Source organism: Panthera leo, chromosome F2 (genome assembly GCF_018350215.1).
Source record: "Panthera leo isolate Ple1 chromosome F2, P.leo_Ple1_pat1.1, whole genome shotgun sequence".
In the NCBI taxonomy this organism is placed as follows: Eukaryota; Metazoa; Chordata; class Mammalia; order Carnivora; family Felidae; genus Panthera; species Panthera leo.
Window position 1 is genome coordinate 53,106,050 of NC_056695.1, and position 24,354 is coordinate 53,130,403.

A 24,354-nucleotide genomic window follows, 5' to 3' on the forward strand; every position below is an offset into this window, starting at 1 on the left:
AATGATTTTTTGATCTGACACCAAAAGTAAAGACAACAGAAGCAAAAATAAACAAGTGGGACTATATCAAACTAAAAAGTCTGCATAGCAAAAGAACCCATCTACAAAATCCAAGAGTAAGCTACCAAATGGTAGAAGATATTGCAAATGACATATCTATGGGGTTAATATCCAAAATATATAAGGAATTACTACCACTGAATAGCAAAAAACAAAAACAAACAAAAAACCAAATAATTTAACTAAAAAGTGGGCAGAGGACCTAAACAGACATTTTCCCAAAGAAGACATACAGATGGCCAACAGGTACATGACATGCAAATCAAACCTACAATGAGATATCATCTCACACTTAGAATGGCTATTATCAAAGATAAGAAATAACAAGTGTTGGCAAGGATGTGGAAAAAAGAGCAGACTTGTACATTGTTGGTGGAAATGTAAACTGATACATTCTGGATGGAAAACAACATTGACCTTGAGGGCATTATGCTAAGTGAAATAAGACAGAGAAAGACAAATACTATATGATCTCACTTTATATGTGGATTCCATATGTGGAAATTCTCTTTTCATTTATAATTTTTTTAATATAAAGAGAGAGAGAGAGAGATTGCAAACCGGGGAGAGAGGCAGAAGGAGAAAGAATCTTACGTAGGCTCCACACTCAGCATGGAGCCCAATGCGGGGCTCAATCCCACAACCCTGGGAAGATGACCTGTGTCAAAATCAGGAGTCAGATGCTCAACCGACCGAGCTACCCAGGCAACCCTGGAATCTTAAACAAAACAAAACAAAGCAAAACAAAAACTAAAAAAACAGGCCTTGATACAGAGAACAGATTGGTGGTTGCCAGAGGTGGTGATGGGTGGAGGGACAGGTGAATTGGTTAAAGGGGTCAAATGGCACGAACTTCTAATAATAAAATAATTCACGAGATGTAATGTATAGCACGGTGACTACTGTTAATAATATTGCACTGTATATTTGAAAGTTTCCAAGAGAGCAAACCTTAAAAGTTCCCATCACCAAAAAAGATCTTTGCAACTATGCGTGGTGATGGATGGTAACTAGACTTATTGTGGTGACCATTTCACATCAAATCCTTATGTTATACATTATGTTGTCCATGATGTTGAAACTAATATGTTATATATATCAATTATAGCTCAACAAAAACACTAAAATAAAAGGCTAGCAATATCCTTTGAAAAATTACAAACTGTTGTGATACTGCATCCATAAAATAAGAACTGAAAGATGTGACATCATGGATTTGTTTTTTTACCTACAGAAGGTTTGGAAGAAGATGTTGAGAAAATCTCCCCAGAGTGTAGAACATAAAGACAAAGGTATGGAAATTGGAGAGAAAAGGTAAAAAAATTAGAAGTCTAGTCCAGGAGATCCACTATCCAAACAACAGTAGTTTCAGAAAGAATAAACAGTGAAAATAAAAGAAAATAAATCATTGAAGAAATAATGCAAAAAAAAAAGTTTTCCAGAACTGGGGCATGAGTTCCCAAATTAAAAGGGTCCAGTATGAAGAATTAAAATAAACCTACACTAAGATATATCACCGTGAAATTTCAGAGCAATGGGAGCAAAGAAAAATAATCCTTCAAATTGTTAGAGAGGGAAACAAAACACCTATATGTAAAAGATCAGAGATAAAAATAGCTTCTGACTTCTAGAGCAGAAAGCTTCTAGAAAGCGACAGAACAAAGTCTTCAAAATTCTGGAATAAAGTAGTTTTCTACCTAGAATACCATGCCTAATACCATTATTCAAATATGAGAGTAAAGTGGACATTTTTAGATATGACTATTTTACCTCTAAACAACCTCCCTTATAAAGCTATTGAAGGACAAACTTTACCAAAATATGATAGTAAATCAAGAAAAAAAGGAATACAATAAAACTGGAGCTCTATTACAGGAGAGAGACTAAAGGAATCTTCAGAACAAAGGACAAAGGGAGACAAATGTGCAACAGGCATAGAGAGCAACAAGTCCAGATCTTTTTCCCATAGATATAACTGATAGAGTAATTAGTCTTGAGAAGAGATTTATAAACTGGCAAACAGTCTGAAGTGTAATTAGTGATAAAGACACTAAGAAAAACAACTAAGCAAATGGGAGGAAAATGGCAATTACCAACTCCACAGAGTATAGTGAATACTAAAACACATTACAAATCTTATTTGAAACAATTTGGTGCTTGTTCAGGAACCCAGAGATAATTACAACAGATTAAAGCATTCAGAAAAAGTCCCATATACAAATGACAATTCAAAATGTGATATGGGTGGCATTTCAAATTAGTGGGAGAAAAGATAATTTTTCAATAAATCATGTTGACTGGCCATTTAGGGGAAAAAAAAGGTAGTGTCTTCCTTATTCTCTATTCCCAAGTATAAATCCTAGGTGAATTTAAATAGAAAAAATACAGCCATAAAAGTCCTAGGAAAAAACATAAATAGCATATAAACCTATTGTGAGAAAGAATTTTAAATAAAATACAAAATCCAGTATGACAAATTATTAGTAGTAACTGACTACAGCAAAATGTTAATAATTTTTCAGTGACCAAAAAAAAAAAAAGGGGAAATATATAAGATTCTAAGTGCTATTTCAAAAAGACAAAGTGAAAATAAGTATTTCACCCTCAGTTCTGTTTCATTAAACACGTTCATGCCTCTAGCACAAAACCAGATACTTTCCTTGTTTCTGGGCAGTAATTAAGACCAGTGGTCCTTCCTAGGAACATCAGTCTAAATCTAGAGAACCAATTAGGGTTCCACCAACTCTATGTCAATTTTCTTTCAGGTTTTTAATTACTAATTTTATGTATTTCAAAAACTATGAACTTAAGCATTTACCTATGGGGTCCTCTTGCCTGCTTTTCACTGAAGACTGAGGCCAACTATTTAGCATATCCAAAGTACTCCAGTCTTTTACAAAGGTAGGACAACTAATTTAAGAATGAGTATTAAGAATAAACTGCTGAACTGTAAAACTGGAAGGAAATAGGAGAAAGAAAAAAGGAGAAAACTGAGAAATGCTTAATGCTGTGTGACAACTAAAAATTCTCACTGAATTTTCCAGTATCTCCTTAGTCAAAAATAAGAATATAGGCATACCTCTAATTGAATTTCATTTTACTGAGCTTCACAGATACGACATTTTTTTAAAAATTGAAGGTCTGTGGCAACCCTGCAAAGAGCAAGTCTACTAGTTACATTGTTCCAACAGCATTTGCTTTCTTCATGTCTTTGTGTCACATTTTGGTGCTTCTCACAGGATTTCAAACTTTTTCACTATTGTTATATTTGCTACGGTGATCTGTGATCAGTGATAATTGATGTTACTACTGTTAACAGTTTTGAAGTACCATGAAACTCACGTAAGACAGCAAACTTAACCCATAAATGTGTGTGTTCTGACTGCTCTACTGATGGCTGTTCCCCATTTCTCACTCCTTAGGCCTCCCTATTCCCTGAGACACAACAATACAGAAATTAGGCCAATTAATAACCCTACAATGGCTTCTAAGTGTTCAAGTGAAAGGAGGAGTCACATGTCTCTTAGTTCAAATCAAAAGCTAGAAATGATTAAGTTTAGTGGGGACGGCATGTCAAAAGCTGACACAGCCTGAAAGGTAGGCCTCTTATGCCAGTTAGCCAAGTTGTGAATGCAAAGGGAAAAGTTCTTGCAGGAAATTAAAAGTGCTACTCCAGTGAATACACGAATGATAAGAAGTCAACAGCCTTACTGCTGATAGAAAGTTTTAGTGGTCTGGAAAAAAGACCAAAACAGGCACAACATTCCCTGTCAGTTCTATGAAGGCTGAGAGAAGTAAGAAAGGCCAAGGAAAAAAAAACTGAAGTTCCTGGAGGCTGGCCATGAAATTTAAGAAAGGAAGCTATCTCCAGAACATAAAAGTACCCAAGGTGAAGCAGCAAGTTATCCAGAAGATCTAGCTAAGATAATTAATGAACGTGGCTACACCAAACAATAGATTTTCAATGTAGACCAAACAGCCTTATATTGGAAGAAGATGCCACCTTGGACTTACACAGCTAGAGAGGAGGAGTCAATGCTTGGATTCAAAGCCTCAAAGGACAGACAGACTGACCCTCTTGTTAGGGACTAATGCAGCTGGTGACTTTAAGTTGAAACCAATGGTTCATTTACCATCCCCAAAATCCTAGGGCTCTTAAGAATTATGCTAAATCTACTCTGCCTATGCTCTGTAAATGAACAACAAAGCCTGGATGATAGCACATCTGTTTACAAAATAGTTAACTGAGTATTTTAAACACACTGTCGAGATGTACTGCTCAGGAAAAAAAATTCCTTTCAAAATATTACTGCCCACTGACAATGCACCTCATCACCCCAAGAGCTCTGATGGAGACGTACAATGAGATTAATGTTGTTGTCGTGCCTGCTAATACATCATCTGTTCTGAAGTCCACGGATCAAGGAGTAATTTCAAGTGTTATTATTTAAGAAATTCCTAGGGCTATAACTGCCATACACAGTGATTCTTCTGTTGAATCTGGACAAAGTAAATTGAAAACCTCCTAAAGATTCACCATTAAGATGCCATTAACAGAGGCGCCTGGGTGGCCTAGTCAGTTGAGCGTCTGACTTCAGCTCAGGTTATGACCTCGCAGTTTGAGTTCAAGCCCTGCGTTAGGCTCTGTGCTGACAGCTCAGAGCCTGGAGCCTGCTTCGGATTCTGTGTCTCCCTCTCTCTCTGACCCTCCCCAGCTTCTGCTCTCTCTCTCTCTCTCTGCCTCTCAAAAATAAACAAACATTAAAACAATTAAAAAAAAAAAAAAGATGCCATTAAGATTATTTGTGATTCATGGGAAGAGGTCAAAATATCAACATTAACAGGGGTTTGGAAGAAGTTAATTCCAAGCCTCAGATGATTTTTAAAAATTCCAGACTTCAGTGAGGAAGTAACTGCAGATGTGGTAGAAATAGGAAGAAAACGAGAATGAGACGTGGAACTTGAGGATGTGACTGAATTGCTATACTTTCATGGTAAAACTTTAACAGATAAGGAGTTGCTTCTGATGCATGAGCAGAGAAAGTGGTTTCTTGAGATGGAATCTACTCTTGGTGAAGATTATTGAAAATGACAACAAAGGATTTAGAATATTACATAAACTTAGTTGATAGAGCAGGGACAGGGTATGAGAGAACAGACTCCCCATTTGGAAAGAAGTTCTACTGTGGGTAAAATACTATCAAACAGCATCACATGCTACAGAGAAATTGTTTGTGAAAGGAAGAGTCAATATTATGTGGGAAACTTCATTGTCTTATTTTAAGAAATTGCAGCAGCTACCCCAATCTTCAGCAACCACCACCCTGTTCAGTCAGGGGCAGTTAAAACTGAGGCAAGACCCTTCATTAGCAAAAAGATTATGATTCACTAAAAGCTCAGATGATGGTTAGCATTTTTTAGTAATATTTTTAAAAAATGTTTATTATTCATTCTGAGAGAGAATGAGCACACATGTGAGCCAAGAAAGGGGCAGAGAGAGAGAGAGACAGAGAATCTCAAGCTGTCAGCATGGAGCCCAATGTGAGGCTCGATCCCATCAACTGTTAGATCATGGCTTGAGCCGAAATCAAGTCAGACACTCAACTGACTGAGCCACCCAGGTGCTCCATTAGTAATATTTTTAAATTAAGGTATGTACATTCTTTAGACATAATGCTACGTTGCACACTTAACAGACTAGAGACTATATATACTGGGAAACAAAAAAATTCATTCAACTAGCTTTTTTTTTTTTTTTTTTTTTTAATTTTTTTTCAACGTTTTTTATTTATTTTTGGGACAGAGAGAGACAGAGCATGAACGGGGGAGGGTCAGAGAGAGAGGGAGACACAGAATCGGAAACAGGCTCCAGGCTCCGAGCCATCAACCCAGAGCCTGACGCGGGGCTCGAACTCACGGACCGCGAGATCGTGACCTGGCTGAAGTCGGACGCTTAACCGACTGCGCCACCCAGGCGCCCCTCATTCAACTAGCTTTTATCCCAAGTAAGCTCCACACTCAGTGATGAGCCTGACATAGGGCGTGATCTCATGACTCTGAGATCATGACCTAAGTCGATATCAAGAGTCAGATGCTTTACCAACTGAGCCACCCAGGTGCCCCCATTTGAACAGCTTTATTGTGATATTCACTTTATTACAGTGGCCTGGAACCAAACCTGCAGTATCTCCAAGGTATGTCATATATTACTTAACAGTTAACACAGAAATACAAAAATATTTTTGAAACGAGTTTATCTCCATCTGGAAATACACCTTTCTATATTTTTCTTTAATATCAGGAAATAAAATTATGAATAGTAACTGTAAGAAAGTTAATAAGAACTTTAAGAAAAATATTAAGATCTAAAATGTTATTTAACAAAGTAGAATGGCTTCAAGAGTAGTTGGCAAATATCTTCTTTTGTGAAAAGTCAAACTAACTCTCTAAAGGAAAATTACATTAATGTATGCTCCAACATGTTTATCACACACATTCAAAGTATTACTTCCATACTTTATTTTTATCTACAATTGAAAACCGGTCCAAGAATTACTCTAGAGCAGCTTTTAAACTTCAGACACACACCATATCTCATAAACTGTTCAACTATACTAAATTAAATCCCACCACAGTAATCTTTTATGACAGATGTTGCATACTTTATGGTAAACAGATTGGTAACTTATCCTACAAATCTATACGGTTGTATATAAACTGATAAAAACATTCTTTTTTTTAATGTTTTTATTTATTTTTGAGAGAGAGAGAGAGAGAGAGAATGAGTGGGGGAGAGACAGAGAGAGAGAGAGGGAGACAGAATCCAAAGCAGGCTAGAAGCTCTCAGCTGTCAGCACAGAGCCCGATGCAGGGCTTGAACTCGTGAACCGTGAGATCATGACCTGAGCTGAAGTCAGACACTCAACCAACTGAGCCACCCAGGCACCCCTAAAAACATTCTTTATAAAGATATGCATTTTTACAAAGATATGACTATCACATGTGTTTAGTCAAGAAACCTATCAACTGAGAATGTTCCAAATCACTAATGGAAAAAGTTGTTTAATAAACAACCATTGGTTCTAGAATATGTACTATTCTCTTGAGCATTTAAAATGTGTCCACTTTTGGACAGAAAGGAGGCCGGAGACCAATCTCCCTGGTCCCCCCAAAAAGGACAGAATATTAAATAATTTTAGATTAATTAGAAGCAGAGAAATAGGTCAGCACAAACTTGTGAATAGAATACTGTGTCATAATTAGTATACAGTGGGGAAAAAAGTCTACTTTGCAGCTTAAACATATTCCATTTGCAGAGTTAACAGGGTTCACTAAAGCTTTAATCTAAATTACTCTGGGATTTTCCAACACACAATTTATAAATTATGTCCATGTCATTCTCATTACTCTATTTTTCTTCAAAACACCTATCATAACTTATAATTTTGTCTTTATTTAATTTGCTTCTTCCTCTGGATTTAAAGTTCTGAGGCTGTGCTCACTACCTTCTAACCAGTGCTTGGCCACAAGAGGCACTCATTCACATCTGCAGTATTTTCTTCTTTGAAGACCTATACTAGTTATACTGTTGCTAATTACATCATAATCATGACACCTAGTGTGTCTATCCTCTCTGGAAAGTTGAACATTACCTTTTAAAAAAGTTTTTGCATATTCTTCAAGTAACAAAATTATAGAAATGGTTAACAGGTGAGAATGTATCAATATCAATACACTGGTTGTAATATTTTACTACAGTTTGTGAGATATTATTGCGAGATGTTATCACTGGAAATGTGAACTGTGTAAATGGGAAACTGTGAAGAACAAAGGGGATTTATTATTTCCTACAACCTCATGTAAATCTATAATCATCACAAAATAAAAAGTGTAATTAAAAACGGGTTTTACATCAGAATTACTTAGAGGAGGTTTAAAAAAACATAGTCCTTCTTTATTTTTGTTTATTTCATTTTAAAAGCTTCCCACTTGATTCTAATATGCTGTCAGGACTACAAATCACTAATTCAGAGCAATGTTTCCACCAAAGGCTGAGTGCACCTGGGAAGCTTTAAACCCAGATTCCCAAGCCTTGATCCCAGAGATTCGGAAATCTATACTTTTTAAAATTTAAGTTAATGTTGTTTTAAGTTCTCCAGATGATTTTGATGTACACCTGGGTTAAAAACCTGTATTACAGGGGCACCTGAGTTGCTCAGTCAGTTAAGCATCTGACTTTGGCTCAGGGCATGACTTCCTGGTTCCTGAGTTTGAGCCCCACATCAGGTGAGCTTGAGTCTAGCTTCAGGCTCTGCACTTTCTCCCCCTCTCTCATGGGATTCTCTCTCCCTCCCTCTCTGTCCCTTGCTCACTCACATACTCTCTGCATGTGTCTCTTTCTATCTTAAACAAATAGAAACAGAAACATCTGGATTACAGAACAATGAGTTTTTTCTATGTACTATTTAAAGGTAAACATTAAGCTCTGTTGGTCATTACCATGGATTTCAAACCCTTAGAGTCTGCATTTTGACATTTTCTGTATTTATAAAAGCCCAACTTAAACGTTTAACATTATTTTAAACCATATTCCAAACCCATTAAAGCAGCTTTAAAAAATGAAAAACCTAACCCCTAGACTAAGTCCTACTGTACACACCCTCCACCCTGCCAATGAACCTTACAGAGATCTCGTTGTTGCTATAAGACAACTATTTCTTTTTCACCCATAGCTATACTTTCTGCTCTGCCCCTATCTTCTTAATTCCTTACATACTAAAAACACTAAATCACTGATTTTTCACTCCATTACTTTAACAGGATGTAAATGTGTGCCTAAAAAACTGGCAACTTGATGCAGTGGTTCTCAATCCTGGATGAGCTTTGGTGAATAAACACTTTGAAGGTATAGGGGAGCAGCTCTGTTAGACATCACAGCAGAACATATCCAGAAAATCTGATCCAAAAACTTTGAAATGGCTTCAGGAAATCTGTATTTGTAAAATAAAATAAAACTCTATGATTCTGAGACACAAAGTTAAACAGTGACTTACGGTTTCCATCTTTATCCTCTGGCTTTTAGTGAAAAGACTAATGATAAATTAGTCTCAATCTGATATTTCTAAAAATATCAACTGTGCACAATGAAAAAAAAAGAATTTATAGTGAGGTATAATACAATGAATGTCAGAGATCTATTAGTTCAGGCTCCGTCATTAAGTAAGAACTACACAGCTCAATGTCTCTGAGCATTAAGTTTCCTAGCTATAAATAAGGGGCTAGAAAACAAAGGAGTTGTACTGGATCTGGTTTTTTGTTTTTTGTGGGTTTTTTTGGTAAAACTGTGTTTCCAGAAGTCTTAGCATCCACCGAAGTGCTTCGGTAGTCAGGAGGAAAGCTGAACAGAGGTACAAGCTAACCAAGCATAAAGGGACTTTAATTTGACTTATATATACATAAATATATATATAATGTCACATTTGAAAACAAGTTCTAACACACACACACACAACACACACGATTTAAACCATGGTTCTATAATTTGAAATCTGAGCCACATGTAAAGTGTTCAAAAGCCACAAATGGGGATGCCTGGGTGGCTAAGTGATTTTGGCTCAGGTCATGATCTCAGAGTTGTGAAAACAAGCCCCACATCAGCTCCGTGCTGGGCGTGGAGTCTGCTTGAGATTCTCTCTATCCCTCTGCCCCTTCTCTGCTCTCTTTAAAAAAAAAAAAAAAAAAAGCCACAAATGGACTATTGGCTACTATACTAAACAATATAGATACATAACATTTCCATCAGTGCAGAAAAAAGCCCTACTGTTGATGATTCAGTAACTGCACTGTTGGATCAGAAGCTCCCCAAGATTTCTTCCAACTCTAAAATTCCTTAATAATTGAAGAAAATGCATTATAATGTAAGTATTCAAAATCACCTGAGTTATAGAACATTCCACACACAGCCAAAAGCATTTAAACAACTGAAATACAAAGGAAATACTATCATTATAAAAGAGAAAAGATTTCTGGACTTTAGAAAGCCACTAGAACTTTAGTCTGAAAATGCTTTAGACTTTGTCTAAAGCTACAAAAAAAACTACTGGGATCAAAGAACTACAGCATTCAAAGAAAAACATCAAAACTACACTGATACCAACTTTAAAAAATTATTAGGTAATGATAAAGTCACATAAAAGCTTATAGATGATGTATTTCCACTATATTATATCCTGTGAGCTGCACTTTTCTCTTGAGTACACAGGACAAATACTTTATTTCACTGTTAAGCATGGTAAACCAAATCTCAAAAAAGGAAAATAATGAATACAAAGTCCTCAAGTTAATAAAGGGAAGAAGCTAGAGCTGGAACAAACTTTGCTCATGGTACCTCAGTGAAAAAGCATTATTGTGGACAAAAACACAAATTCACTAATGCAAAGAAATCTATTCATTTAACAAGTATTTACTGAGCATCTCTAATGTACAGAGTCACCATACTAGGTACTAAAGATATAAAAAGGAGAATTTGCTTTCAAAAGGCTGATAACAAGGATAAATATAGTCCTAGGCAAAGCAAAACACCCAAGTGACCATATTCTAATAAGAAATGGGGGAAAGTCTGCAAGAAAAAACAAAATATTAGCATCCCTCTTTCATAAGACTGAATTATAAATCTCTAAAAAAAGAAGAAAAAGGGCATTGCAAGAATTGTTACCTATTGTAACTGCATCCCACAGCTCTTTATTTCACAACCAATAACCAATAACATATTAGGAATATGCATGTATTCTTCAAGAGAATCAGATATTTTAAATTATGTCTGCTAGCTATAGTAAAGTACTAATAAAACTGGTCAAGGCTTTAATTCCCATAGGAGAAGCACCATGATTATACCATACTTCAAACTGAAAAACCACTTCAATAACCACCCAGTAAAATTAGGCAAACAAGTACGGATGCCTCAGCAAAAACAAATGGCACTAAAGAAAAACTTTGGTCTACACACAATTCCAAAGAGGCAAACATTAAAGTAATTTTTTAAACATTTATGGAACATATTTACTGTTTGACTTCATCTGTGGCCAAACAGCACTAGTTATTTTTCAAATTCTAATATGTACAATTAGTTTCTAATAGGTTATATAAGTTTCACAATTTTTCCCCCAATAATTTTCTCACACAACAAAGGAAATGTGAACTGAAATTCACCATACTTTCCATGTTTCAACATTTTAGGAGGTCACAGCTTACTATATGAGAATTCAAATATATAATTAAATAAAACAAACTCAATCAACTGAAATGATTACCAAATGTAGTCTTTCAACAGTATTTCTGAATCACTAAGGGCTAATCTCTTCCTTATTTGAACTCCTGTTGAAACCATTCTAAAACGTTATTTTCTCTCTTCTCCCTATATAAGAGTATAACAGTACTTTTTAAAAAGGTACTCAACAATCAGAATACTGCCATGAAGATACCATTTTCAAAAATCATACTATGCCACACATATAGAAGCCAAAGAAGGTATTTCTGAATCTGTACCATCCCATAATAAAAACAAAAGTTAGAATTTTTAATAAATCACTAGACTGTTTTCTTTCTCTTCTAAAGCAAAGGGAAATAAAACAAAAATCCAATTAACTGGAATCCTATTAGGTATAATTTTACAGGAAATGGAAATTTCCAGGAATTTAAAAGTAGAAATACAAATCAAATCAGGGTGTTCTTACTTAATGCTGATACACTGGTGGATGCGACAGAAAGTCTCAAATATGAAGAGACGAGCATTTTCAATGAAATCCTCAAGACAAGCCACCAAGAAGAAGTCATTCACAAGTACCTATGTGTGTAAAGTGTAACAAAAAAATTAACAGCACTGACAAGCAATTTTCAAAAATGTGACCCAAAATACTTTCCGTGTGCTTTACTGCAATTCTCTTACCTTACATCACAAGTTATATATACCACAGCACTTTCTAGAATACTATGCTCAAGCCTCTAACAATTTAACCAGAAGTAAATGAATGCTATATGAAAAAAAAAAAAAAACAAACACCTAATTTAAGCACTGCAGTGTTTCCTTTGTTCTATTGATGACTTTAGCAACCTTTTGACAAGGTAGTTTTGCCCTGCCCGTTATCCGAAATAAATGCTGTGTAGATAACATATCTCTTCTAGGTACTCAAAATCATTATGAAGACTAAATATATGCATATTTGTGAAGTAAATAGACTTGGAAATCTACAAAGGAGAAAAATTCAAGGGGTGGCTCCTATTCCACAGAAGGTATCATAATTAAAAGAGGGTATTTTAACTTCACAGTAATAACCAAGTGCCCCTTGGCCTCAGCCAGGCCTAACCAGCTACTTAGTGTATTGGCATATACCAAGATATAATACATAATAACACTACATATGACTACATGAATACAAATTATCACACTCGAGTCTATTTTATTTTGTCCAATGTGTGAAAATCACCCCTGGAGTTGTATTTACATGATAATTTTCTTGTCCTTAGGGAAATAAGATCTTAATCCTTCAACAAACTCTTTATATTTTGTGTTAACATTTGGGTTCAAAAATAAAACTGACAACTGATAACTTACCGATTTGGTAAATGCATTTAACAGGTAAGTTCTTAATTTCTTAAAACTCTACAAACTAACATTTACAAAAGCCGATAAATCTAACTCAGCTGCTTGAAGGTACTTTAGTTTCTACCAATCAACAGAAGACATTGTGATAAAATTCACGCCCTTATACCTTGACTGGTTTATAGTAAATGTTCAGTACAATCATGTGAAAAATTCTAAAGACAGGCCCACTTATGAAACAAATTTAGAATCTCAGATAGAATGTGCAGTTCTATACAATCTTATACACACACAGGAAATACTTCACATATTCACTAATATAGAGTAAGATATGGAATCATGGGCATATGTGTGAATTTCTAATGCCACCGATGTTTTAACAAACTGTACTAACAAAAGCATACACATATGGCAATATTAAAAATGTCTACATCCCGCACATTTCTAAAACATCAGTCATTTTAAGATTACTATATATTTCTGATATAATCACTTTAATAAAACACTGCAAAGTTAACTTTTACAATAACCAAACATTAAATATTAATTTATAAGTAAAAATTCATACTTACTGATTCACATTCCCTCAGCTTTTTCTGAGCCCCATCAAAGTCAAAGTTAACATATAAGCACTCAACAAATTCCGTGATTGGGTCTTTATATGTGTAAGACTCCTGTAAAATTATGTCAAAGGTCAAGTTGGATTTGATTCAACACTGTTTGGTGGTAGACTGACCCTAGAATATCCCAATATTCCTAGTTTCTCCTCCTTTGTTATTAATTTCTAGCAAATTACCTAGTGTCATCATCTCAAAGCAATTGCTCATATCCTGATTTTAGGCCCAACCTTAAGCATATAATGTCTTCCAGACTGAGTTCTCTATATATTCTCATCCTAGAACCATTCCAAATGCTTTCAAGTTCCTCTATTGCCAAAAGTCTTCCTTACTCAATAACATCCCCAAGTATAAGGGCATTCATTCATAACCTGCTGAATTTGTCTCTTGGTATTTAATTTATCCTTAGGTCAAAACAGCATTTAAGTTCTTTTTCTAACCCATAGTGATTACTGAGAAACTGACTAAAAATCAACCAGTAGGGCTGCAGCTTTTGTATAACTTGGGGACTATTAATACCATATTCTATGTAGAGATCACTACTCTGCAATTAGGTAGGTAAGAGATCTCCCAGAAATGCCAGGCTTCAAATCTCCTTCACTCTGCAATAAAGGCAATGCTAATACACGATGTATATTAAGTATCCACCTAGCAGAGAGCAGTAGTCATTCCATACTACATCTGGCATAAGTATATACTGGAATTAAAGACAGTAAATGCCCATTTGAGTATCCTGGGCTTCTCTCTATGTATACTTCATGTAACCTTTCTCCTATTTTTAAAACATTTTACCTTAAGAACTAAGGGTCCTACTTTAGAAACAGATGTTAGATCTAGTTCAGAGTTTTAAAAGTTAACAAAGATTTTAGTTTTGGGGGACACCTGGGTGGCTCAGTCAGTTAAGTGTCTGACTCTTGATTTTGGCTAAGGTCATGAGCTCAGGTTGTAAGATCCAGCTCCACATTAGGCTCAGCAATGGGCATAGAGCCTGCTGGGGATTTTCTCTCCCCCTCTCCCTGCCCTTCCCCTGCTCGTGTGCGCACACACACGCACGGTCTCTTTTTTTCTCTTATGATAAATAAACATTTTTTAAAAAAGATTTTAGTTTTTACCTGTTGAATAACTTTAACCAGATCTTTTAGTACCTGTCGGCGTTTTCGAACATCTTTGTTTGTTATGACGGCAGTAGTCAAATAGCGCAGAATATGTGGACACATTGTCTGTATTGCATTAAGATACCTAAGGTAAAAATATAAATAACTTTAATATTTTTAAGAGTTAATTATTAATAATTTACCCAGTTTCTCTAGACCTAATTTACCATGTGATTAAAAAAAAAAAACCACACACTTGAGCAGCCCATTAGATTGTGCTGTTTCAATAACCTAAATGTGACCAATTAACAATGATTATTATAAAGACCATCTCCTCCAAGAAATAAAAAAACCAGAAGCCTGAGGAGGACACCAGCTTGTATTCCCTAGTTTGAAGGGAAACAGAAGACTCAATTCAGAGGTAAATAATCCTATTACTGTTGTTGAGTAAAAGGATTTTGGAAGCCCCCTATATACACTGTCAGTCTGTTTCAAAAGATTGCTAAGCTATGACTCTCAGTCATTCACCTTTTAAAAAAAAATGTATGAAAACATTCTATGTTCAAATAAGTCCTCATAATCAGAAAATGAGGCACTTAAACAAATTAAAGATTCAAAGGATGAAAGTCTATAAACTACAGGGAGAAGGAAACTGTTATAGTATTATAAGGCTTTGGTTAAATTGGTAGCACTGGGAATTAGAAAGGAAGGATTAGATGTCAGACAAATGTCAGCAGGGCCTTGGCTAATATTTAACAAATCCTGCTATTCTGATGATCAGCAGCTGGCCACCCTCTGTCATTTGGGGTTTATCCTGTATTCCTCCTGCTCAATTTCCTTAAATAGCTCCCTAATTTTTACTCAAGAAGTACCTCTAAGTGTCAGGCACTATGCCAGGTTTGGAAATATTTGTCAATAAAGTCCATTCCTCTTGGCTATATATAAACCCCAAAGTACCCATCCAGCTCCACCTCCCACCAGACCATCATTGACCACTTCCTGGTTTTCTCACTTCTTAAAGTTCACTCCACATGGATTGCTCCCCCAAACACATCCCTCTGAAATCCTCAACTCTGGTGTCCTTCAAGATCCAGCTCAGATACCTTATCTTCCAAATTCTTCCAGACTATATTAATAAATCTTTGTATTTCACCACATTGTAGATTCTCCACAAAATGTTGTTTGAACTCCTTAGAGGACTCTAGAATCTGATAATAATAACCTAACAATAATATTTAGTCCCTTCTTATATTCCCTCTAAACAAGGCAGGGTATAAAAACAATCAACACTCAAGAATAAAACAACTTCTAGGAAAAGATAACTAACATCAGTTAAAAGTTTCATCACCTGAAAAATTAAGCCTGAATTTTAGGCAGAAACTTTTTACGTTGCAATCTGTTCAGAACAATTGTTTGTCTCAATACTCTCCTGCCAGAGATCTCATGCACAAGCACAAGGATGACTGTTTATCTCAGTATCGGTTTTGAAGTAAATAACTGTAGTAGACATTTCTGGAACTCACTCATAAACTTATCCATACAGCTTAAAAAACTATAAGTTTATTGTCTAAGATGTTAAACATATTTATTTTTACCTATCCTAACTTTGTATCACTGCACCATGTATATCTTCATTGTTTTTAATGAAGGATAACTTCTTAGGAAATTGTATCTCACTTTTTTTGAGATGGTAGGGGCTAGCAAAACTTTTGTAAAAGTTTTGCAAAATATTTTAGGTTTTGCAGGTCAGGAGGCACAATTGAGAATACTGTACAGGTTCTTATATGAAAAGAAAACAAACTTCCAAAATATGTTAGTCAAAATATTAATTGTTGAGCATAATTTTTGTAATTCATCTACTAATGAGAACAGAAATTATCTATTGGGGATAATTTTGTTTAATTGCATTCAAAGTTACAAATCCTTAACATTAAAATTAGTTGCAAATGTTTATCTGTAACTGTTGTTCTGTAATGAAATTTTACATACTCAGTCTTTATAAATGTTTTTCATGAATCTAGTACTACCAAATGCTGATATCAACTGACAGAAATGATTTTAATTTAGCATATTTATCACCTGAAAGGCATTATGGAATTCTGTTAAATTCTTGTTATGATATTGCCCTTTAGCATATCATTACACTGCAGATAAATCATCTCCAATTCAATAGCACAGCTAAATGAATTTTGAAATGGAAATTTCCTTTGTACTTACAGTGAGGCCTAAAAGTTCAGGAATTGCAATTTGAGCTTGAAAAATATATCTGCTGCAAATTTGTGTGGGAATGAAGGTTTCCCTTCTTGTTTTAACATGTGAAAGAAAGGCAAACAGATAAAGCCACTGGACATTACCTTTTTTAAAATTTTGGACATTACTTGTTATTCATGCTATGTTAGTTGTCATCATTGTGACAACATACTGCAATATAGTTCTTCAAATAAATACTATATTTATAATATTTATAATATTTTATATTTTTTTAATATATTATAAATAATATAATATTTACTATATTTATAATATTTTAGGGTGAATTAAGAAACAATAACAAATTACAGTAAAAGTTACTTTCCAGAGCCACCCAAGGCTTGATAATAAAGATTGAGGGCAATTTTTCTCATTCAGAAAAATTTCAATCTTGCCCTGAGCAGAAAAAAAAAAAAAAAATCACATTAAAACTTTGCCATTACTAAGCTATCTAAAGGTTAAGTAGAGAAAGTCAGGATATTCTGTTTCTGACAAAAGTTCATGGACTGAACACAGTTAAGTCCACATGAACAAATGAAGTTCACAGTTGACTAAAATGGTTCAAAATTACACCACAGATTCAACTATTTTCCACAAAGTGTCTAGAGACAAACAATGTACTGAATAACCGTATTTTGAACACTTCGCATTTTTCCCTCCACATATATTTGCAGATTCCACTTCAGGTTGTACTAAATTAGTGTTTTACCAACTTTGAAAATATTTTCACCTGTAGTTATTCCACAGACGATTCATAAAGGCGTATTCTTCAGTCACTTCAAATCCAGCAATGATTCTTCAAACCATACTAATAATATCTATTAACCCATCAAGAGCCAAGGAAAATCACTAAAAATCATATGCCTTGTTTTTTTAATTGATTATTGATGTTGCTCCAAATATCTTCAACTCTTGAGTAACTGTTCTCACCAAAAAGCTAATATTTTTAAACACGTCTATTTTTTCTGGACATTATTTCTTTGGCTGCTGCAACTGAACATGATTTAGAATCACCACTGGTAAAATGGCTTTCCCTGCATGGCCATTCAGAGACTTACTTTGCTTGAAGCCTCATTTTCATTAATTGTGAGGAAATTCTGCTATGAGGAGATATTCTGCTTTAAATTTCCTAGTTTTTCTGATAGTTGCTTTGCTGTCAGTTGGAATATTACAGTCTTGCAATGTGAATTAAAATATATTCTTTCAGCATACCTATAGTGTCAGTTTAATGCTTTGCTTTCTAATTCAATACAAAGTAATCCCACTCCACTGTGCCTTAAGAGTACCTCTGAAGTCGACTTTTCTTGTTTTGACATGAGTATGCATTGGGAATAAACTGTTGGCAGTATGACAATATTCAGGACCCTTGAAACACTGGCCAAGCGTAACTGCAGCATCATGGGGATTCATAGTGTACTGAGTAGCTGTGTGAGGCAACAAGAATGCAACAATGCATGATCTCTGTCACAACTCTCAACTCCCCCTTATAGTTCAAAAGCAGCCAAAGATGCTATGTATATCAATGAACCCAGCTATGTTCCAATAAAAATTTATGATGGACACTAAAACTGTAGTGTCATATAACTTGCAGGTCATAAAATATTCTTTTTTCAATCATTTAAAATGTAAAAGCCATTCTTAGATCACAGGCCATAAGGAAAAAAGCAATGGGCCAGATTTGGTCCATAGTCCAGACTTCCAGTATATAGCACTACCGTGGCTCTGGACTTCCCAACATAGCAGGGACTCCCTATCTTCTAGAACTGAAGTGATCCTTCCTATGTATGTATGTATATGAATCTACACACATCAATACATAAAAAGGGGGAGTGCAGATTAAGAGAGTAACTCTTATGAAGTTAGTTTACCATCTTAAAAATTTACAATCTTGTTGAATCAATGATGATATATTTTAGTTTAAATCCAAGCAAAACCACAGATGTGCTTAACAGTCTACACATGACCACTGTGCTCTTTTGTTCTGTTTCTTTTTACTATCTCCTTTTCTGTCAACTAAAATTTAAGGGTCAATTTTCATCTTCACCGCACTCTTCTAACTTTTCCAGATCTCACTGATAGCTGTGATACCTACAGTGTATTTATAATGCACAATACATCTGTACTTAGTTAAATGTTAAGCTACTTCTTATTATTATTTGTTTGGATTATAAACTATTTAAGAACAGAGGCTGTAACTCCATTATTTCTGAAATTTAACTTTATTATTTTTTAAAAATAAGAGCATCAATATTTATTGTATTCTGAAGTATAATTTCATAATAGGTAATTAAAGATATTTTTGTATATTATTTTCTCTAGTACAACCCTGTTCCAATTGTACAATTTTATGAAAGTTTTTTTACAGTGTTTTCTAACTGCAAGTTAGATCATTTAGTAATCAAAAGAAAAATTTCCCAAAATAAAAAAAAATTAAATATCTATCATGTGCCCATGCTACAAGAAATAAAGAATAAAAATTCTGCCCTCAAATATGCTTATACTATAGTAGGAAAATTAAAGCAATTATAAATTGTTTATTTTACAGGTATTAAATAATTAAATACCAAACATAAAGTAGACACTATACACAGGACTTAATTAAGGAAATAAAGCTGAGCTAGATTTTGAAAAAAGGCAGGCTTGAATACTTACAAACAAGAGAATAAGGGCATTTCTGGAAAGACAGACAAAAAACAAAACAAAACGAAACAAAACATGAAAAAAACAAGGCAGGGCACTTACTAGAACCTCAAAGGATGAAATTTTACTTTTGCTTTTTTTTTTTTTTAGATGGACACCTTAAAAGGCCATTATCCTGAGCTAGAATAGGTAAAATACCTACATAAAAAAGTGCTTTCTTAGCAGGAATGACTAGAAGTTGACAACTTCTGAATACCACCCAGTGGACTATAAAAGTAAAACTTGCAATTTCTTAGGGAATTTATGTTATTTTTATTATGTTATTTCATGTTACTATTTTATATTTATTTTATTGAGTGTTAAACATTCAGAGGAGTGTTTAATTCAAACTTTGAATCTTTCTTTTTACAACTGGAGAGTAATAACTAGAGCATTGTATTACAAAAACATTCTTTAACAGCATCTACATTTGGTGGCAAAGCCTCATCTCTAATAGCCTATGAACACTTCTCTATCTTAAACCAGATACCTTATCTTATATATAATGTTACATTTAAAAGTTCAACATTTTTAAAATGTGTAAATCATCTCCATTTTAGATTCAGAATAAATTATGCCAGAAATGGAAATATATATGATGCAAGATACTTTATTTAACCTGCACTGGCATCTAAACTTTCACTTCAAGAACAAATGTATTAATTATCAACAAAGTACTTTTATATTTAAAAAAAAAGCCTAAAGTCCACAATCTATAAAAAACTATCAATCTAACACAATTTTATCAATTAACATATCCAGCAAAACACAATGAATTGTTATTACTGTGCTACTAGAAATGGAAAACAGGAATATACCTTCTCCACTAATTTCTACTATTTATCAAAGACAACTGAAAAGCACATTGAATATAGACATACAAATGACAGTAACACACTTCTTACTAGTAGCTGTTCTACTTAAAGAATATAAAATCCAGAAAAATAACTGAACAATGAACGATCTGTCAAGCCAACTGAGTATATTCTCATTTGAAAAAAGTGAGAATCAAGTAAAACTCAAAACAAGCCAGGAAGACATTACTAATGAGGGAGAAAATATGATGATAACCTGATCTAATGGCAAGTGAAAAGAATAAGCACAGTATTTTAGTAAAAAAAAGTAAGTTGTAATATTACTGGAGTAGTTTATTTTCCACATTTTGCTAACAGGCTGTTTCTGTTTAAAAAAAAAAGTTTCACAGTCAGGAAGGTCTTACTGGGGAGTTGAAACTATTCAAAAACTGATTTACAGTGACAGCTGCAACACTTGGTAAAGTCACTAAAATTCACTGAATTGGAAACAAACAAATAAATGAAATCTTTTTTGAGTATCTTAGGACAAATCAAGATAGTGGCATCATTCTATACCAGTAATCACTTTTTTTTCACTACCAGACTCTTACAGTTAAAAAAACAAAAACAAAAAAAGCCAGTTTCAACTATGTCCTTAATCAGGTAGTACAGATTATTAATTTAAAAAAAATTCAATCCCTGTGTACTAATCTTCATAATATTCTGTATGACAAAAGGAAGTATGTGTAATGCTCTTCTGCTGCATACTGTAGTTGTCACAGTTATCTTAAGGACAACTATATGATTGAACTGTATGCTTAACTGTGTTCCTCACAGAATACTATTTTTACTTGAAACAAAGAATGACAGATAAACCAAAGCTATTCAGAATTGGGTATTTGGTAGACATTTTCTAGAAAATAAAGTGAGCCTAAACTTTCAGAAAAATAAAAGATAAAATTAGAGCTTTCCCAAAAAGGTAGAATTTTGGAAAATACCTGTCACAAAGAGCTTGACTACTTTCCAATACTTTAAACCTTTTCTAATAGGTTTAGTGGTGATATTAATGAGTGATTTTTTTTTTTTTTTGGTATTGTATGTCAACATATCTGGAATACCTGCATAACTCAATGATCCAAGATTTCCCAAACAACCAATGCATGATGTTATAAAGTCAAGCATGAGTACAAGATCCATTAAAGAGCAAGATGGGCCACTACAGTTTAGAATACCAGTATAGTTTAGAATCCAAAAAACTGAATAAGGTTTCAGATTCCACATTATAATAAACTTTAAAATATTACTACTTGTTGAGTTTTGTTAGATTAGCAAAAAAGAATATTCACAATTATCTGAAAAGGTTATTAAAACAGCTCTTGTCCAACTACATATATGTGAGACTAGATTTTCTTAACAAAATAACATCAAGGATTAGATAGGAAAATCTAACATGCCAGCAAGTGAAAAGCCTGCAGAAATGTAAAACCGTGACATTCACAGTTCTCATTAAATTGTTTTTAAGTTATTTTTCAAAAAAAAAAAAAAAAATCAACCGTAATCAATTTACTACTCGTCAATTATAAAATATATTTTTTAACTTCTCAGTTTTACTATCTCATACGGTATAGATATATATCAATACATTTAGCCAATAAAGACAAAATTACATTCAACAATTCTTCATGAAAAGGTTTCAAGACCATGAAACCTTTTCAAGCATGAAAAGGTTTCAAGACCAAAAAGTTTAAGTGTGATTCACTTGTAGCAATAACATTCCAAAGACAATTCTAATGTCAACTTTAAAAAAAATTTTTTTTTTACTATTTATTTTTAAGAGAGAGGGACAGAGAGAGACAGAGTGCGAGTGGGGGAGGGACAGAGAGAGAGGGAGACACAGAATCCGAAGCAGGCTCCAGGCTCTAAGCTGTCAGCACAGAGCCTGATGCAGAGCTCAACCTCACGAGCTGTGAGATCATAACCTGAGCTAAAGTAGAACACTTAACCGACTGAGCCACCCAGGTGCCTTGTCAACTTTCTTTTTTAATTAACATTGAATAGCTCCTCTGTTATTTACATTAATTTGACTCTTTGAGGGGGGGTTGAAGCTCTTACTAGATATTTCAACAGAGTCCTATTTGCCTTACAAAGACAGATGACTATCTCCCTATATACACATAACACTTTAAAATGTACCCAAATGGCCAATAATCCTTTAGTGGAATCACTGAAAGACAAAACAAAGCAAAACCACCTCAAAATTCCATCCTCATTTAACGGATGTGATAAGGTGTGTCACCTGGAGCATTTCAGGTTTTGGAAAGTATTGTGCAAGTATATATAGTATTCCTTATAATTTTTATTATATCATTTGACATACAAACCCATTTTCATTGCTAACTCTTTATTCTTGAAATGAAATTATCAGTTTTAATATTAATATAATAATAATTTCAACATTATATATTTGGTAATTTTATTTTCATCATCTTTATTGTGTTTGTCTGTACTTTCAATCAAGGTTTTAAAAGCTGAGTAAGTAATCAAAGCTATGAATTAATCTAAGTGTTTCTTTGACAGAGTTTCATGATTAACATTTATTGTCTTCTTTGTTATTTTTACAACTTGGAATGATTTCTAGTTTCACTGTATTCTGCCCAGAAACTACAATCTATAAAATGTATACTTTTTTAACCTTATTACATCTTAAATGGCAAAATGTATTCTTTTTTATATATGAAATATGGAAATATAAACGAAGAATTAAACCTATTTATCTAGAATAGCTTAAGGGTTTCTATAACCATGAACCTCTCTACCATACCTTAAAATTTTTTACAAATCTACTTTTTTTTAGTGCTCGCTTTGGCAGCACATATACGGATCTACTTTTTAGGAGGGGTTCTGGGGAATTCCTACTCCTTTGGGAGTAGGAACATCCCAAGCTCACCTCATCCTACAGATACAACTAAGTAATACCCAAAACAGTGTATATAACCCAGAAAATGACCTAAGGACTGGCAGAACAGACTCTCCACAGCTCAATGTAGAAAAGAAGCCTCATCGAAATGGGTAAAAAAAAGCAGAGACGTGGGTGGGAGCTAAAGGGACCTAAGGGACTGTCCATAAAATGGAAGGATGCCTTGGGCGTGAAGAATGGAGAGAAAAGGACCCTCACACCAAGCACTCCAGGCACAGAAGCATGAACAGGCAGGACAAACTCCCATAACATTTGGTTTTGAAAAACAGAAGGGTGGAATTTCATGACCTGTTACATTGGCTCAACACCTGAAATTTTAAAATGCAGTGGTGTGGCTCTAGGACAGCCAGGAGAGGGGAATCAGAGTCCCCACCCTTAAAAGAGACAGCACAACAAACAGCTCCTAGGAGAAACAGCATAAAAGCAGCAGTTTGAAAAACACCTGGGGTATGCAGGAGGAAGATTTGTTTACTAATCTCAGGGCCTATGCTGGAGGGCAGGAATCATGGGAGAATTCTCTAGGAACAAAGGAGCTGGCAGGGGCCATTCCCCTCCCTTGCCTCCCAGCCTAGGTACCTGGACACCTTCAAGGAACCAGTGCCGTTAACACTCTCCACCTAGCTGGCTAACATGGTGTCAAGCGCAGACATTCTCCTGTGGACACACCCTCTCCAGCCAGGTCCGGGTCTCCTCCCACAGCAGATAATGCACAACGCTTCCTGACACTTGCATCCTCACCCGTTCCACCCTCTTCTGAAAGCCCACCTCCTCCAGCTCTGCCAGTCTCCCTCCCAGGAGGCTGTAGACCACCTCCCACAGCAGACCAGCTAGGACCTTGCAAGCAAGGAGTGCCTACTCCCTCCAGCAGGAGTTTTCTCAAGTGGCTGTAGGCTCCCACAAGAGACGCATGCAAACCTTATCAACTACCAGCACTGAAAATGAATCAGTAACCAAAAACTTCCCAACAATCAAAAATCCTAGAAGGCTGCATAGGTGAAAATTTTACCACATTTAAACAAGCTAATACCTATTTTTCTCAAATTATTCCAAAAAATACAACAGGAAGGACAGCTTCCAAATACATCCTTCGAGGCCAGCATTATCCTGATACCAAAATCAGATAAAGGCACTACTAAAAAAGAGAACTACAGGCCAAGTTCTGTGATGAAAATAGATGCAAAAATTCTCAACAAAATATTATCAAACCAAATCCAACAGTACAAAAAAATTACTCACCACAATCAAGTGGGTATTCCTGGAGGCAAGGGTGATTCAATATTTGCAA

At 34.7% G+C, this 24,354-nt stretch overlaps 1 protein-coding gene across 2 annotated transcripts in view; it reads right to left on the reverse strand.

Moving 5' to 3' along the window:
- The window catches only part of EIF3E (eukaryotic translation initiation factor 3 subunit E), a 251,034-nt gene that overhangs the window by 6,536 nt on the left and 220,144 nt on the right, over positions 1–24,354 (reverse strand). For both annotated transcript variants that reach the window (XM_042924339.1, XM_042924338.1), the window contains 3 exons: positions 14,388–14,514; positions 13,231–13,332; positions 11,793–11,902 (listed from right to left, as the gene is read on the reverse strand). In XM_042924339.1, coding sequence (XP_042780273.1) covers positions 11,793–11,902; positions 13,231–13,332; positions 14,388–14,514 — 339 coding nt within the window. The remainder of the gene's footprint in view (positions 1–11,792; positions 11,903–13,230; positions 13,333–14,387; positions 14,515–24,354) is intronic.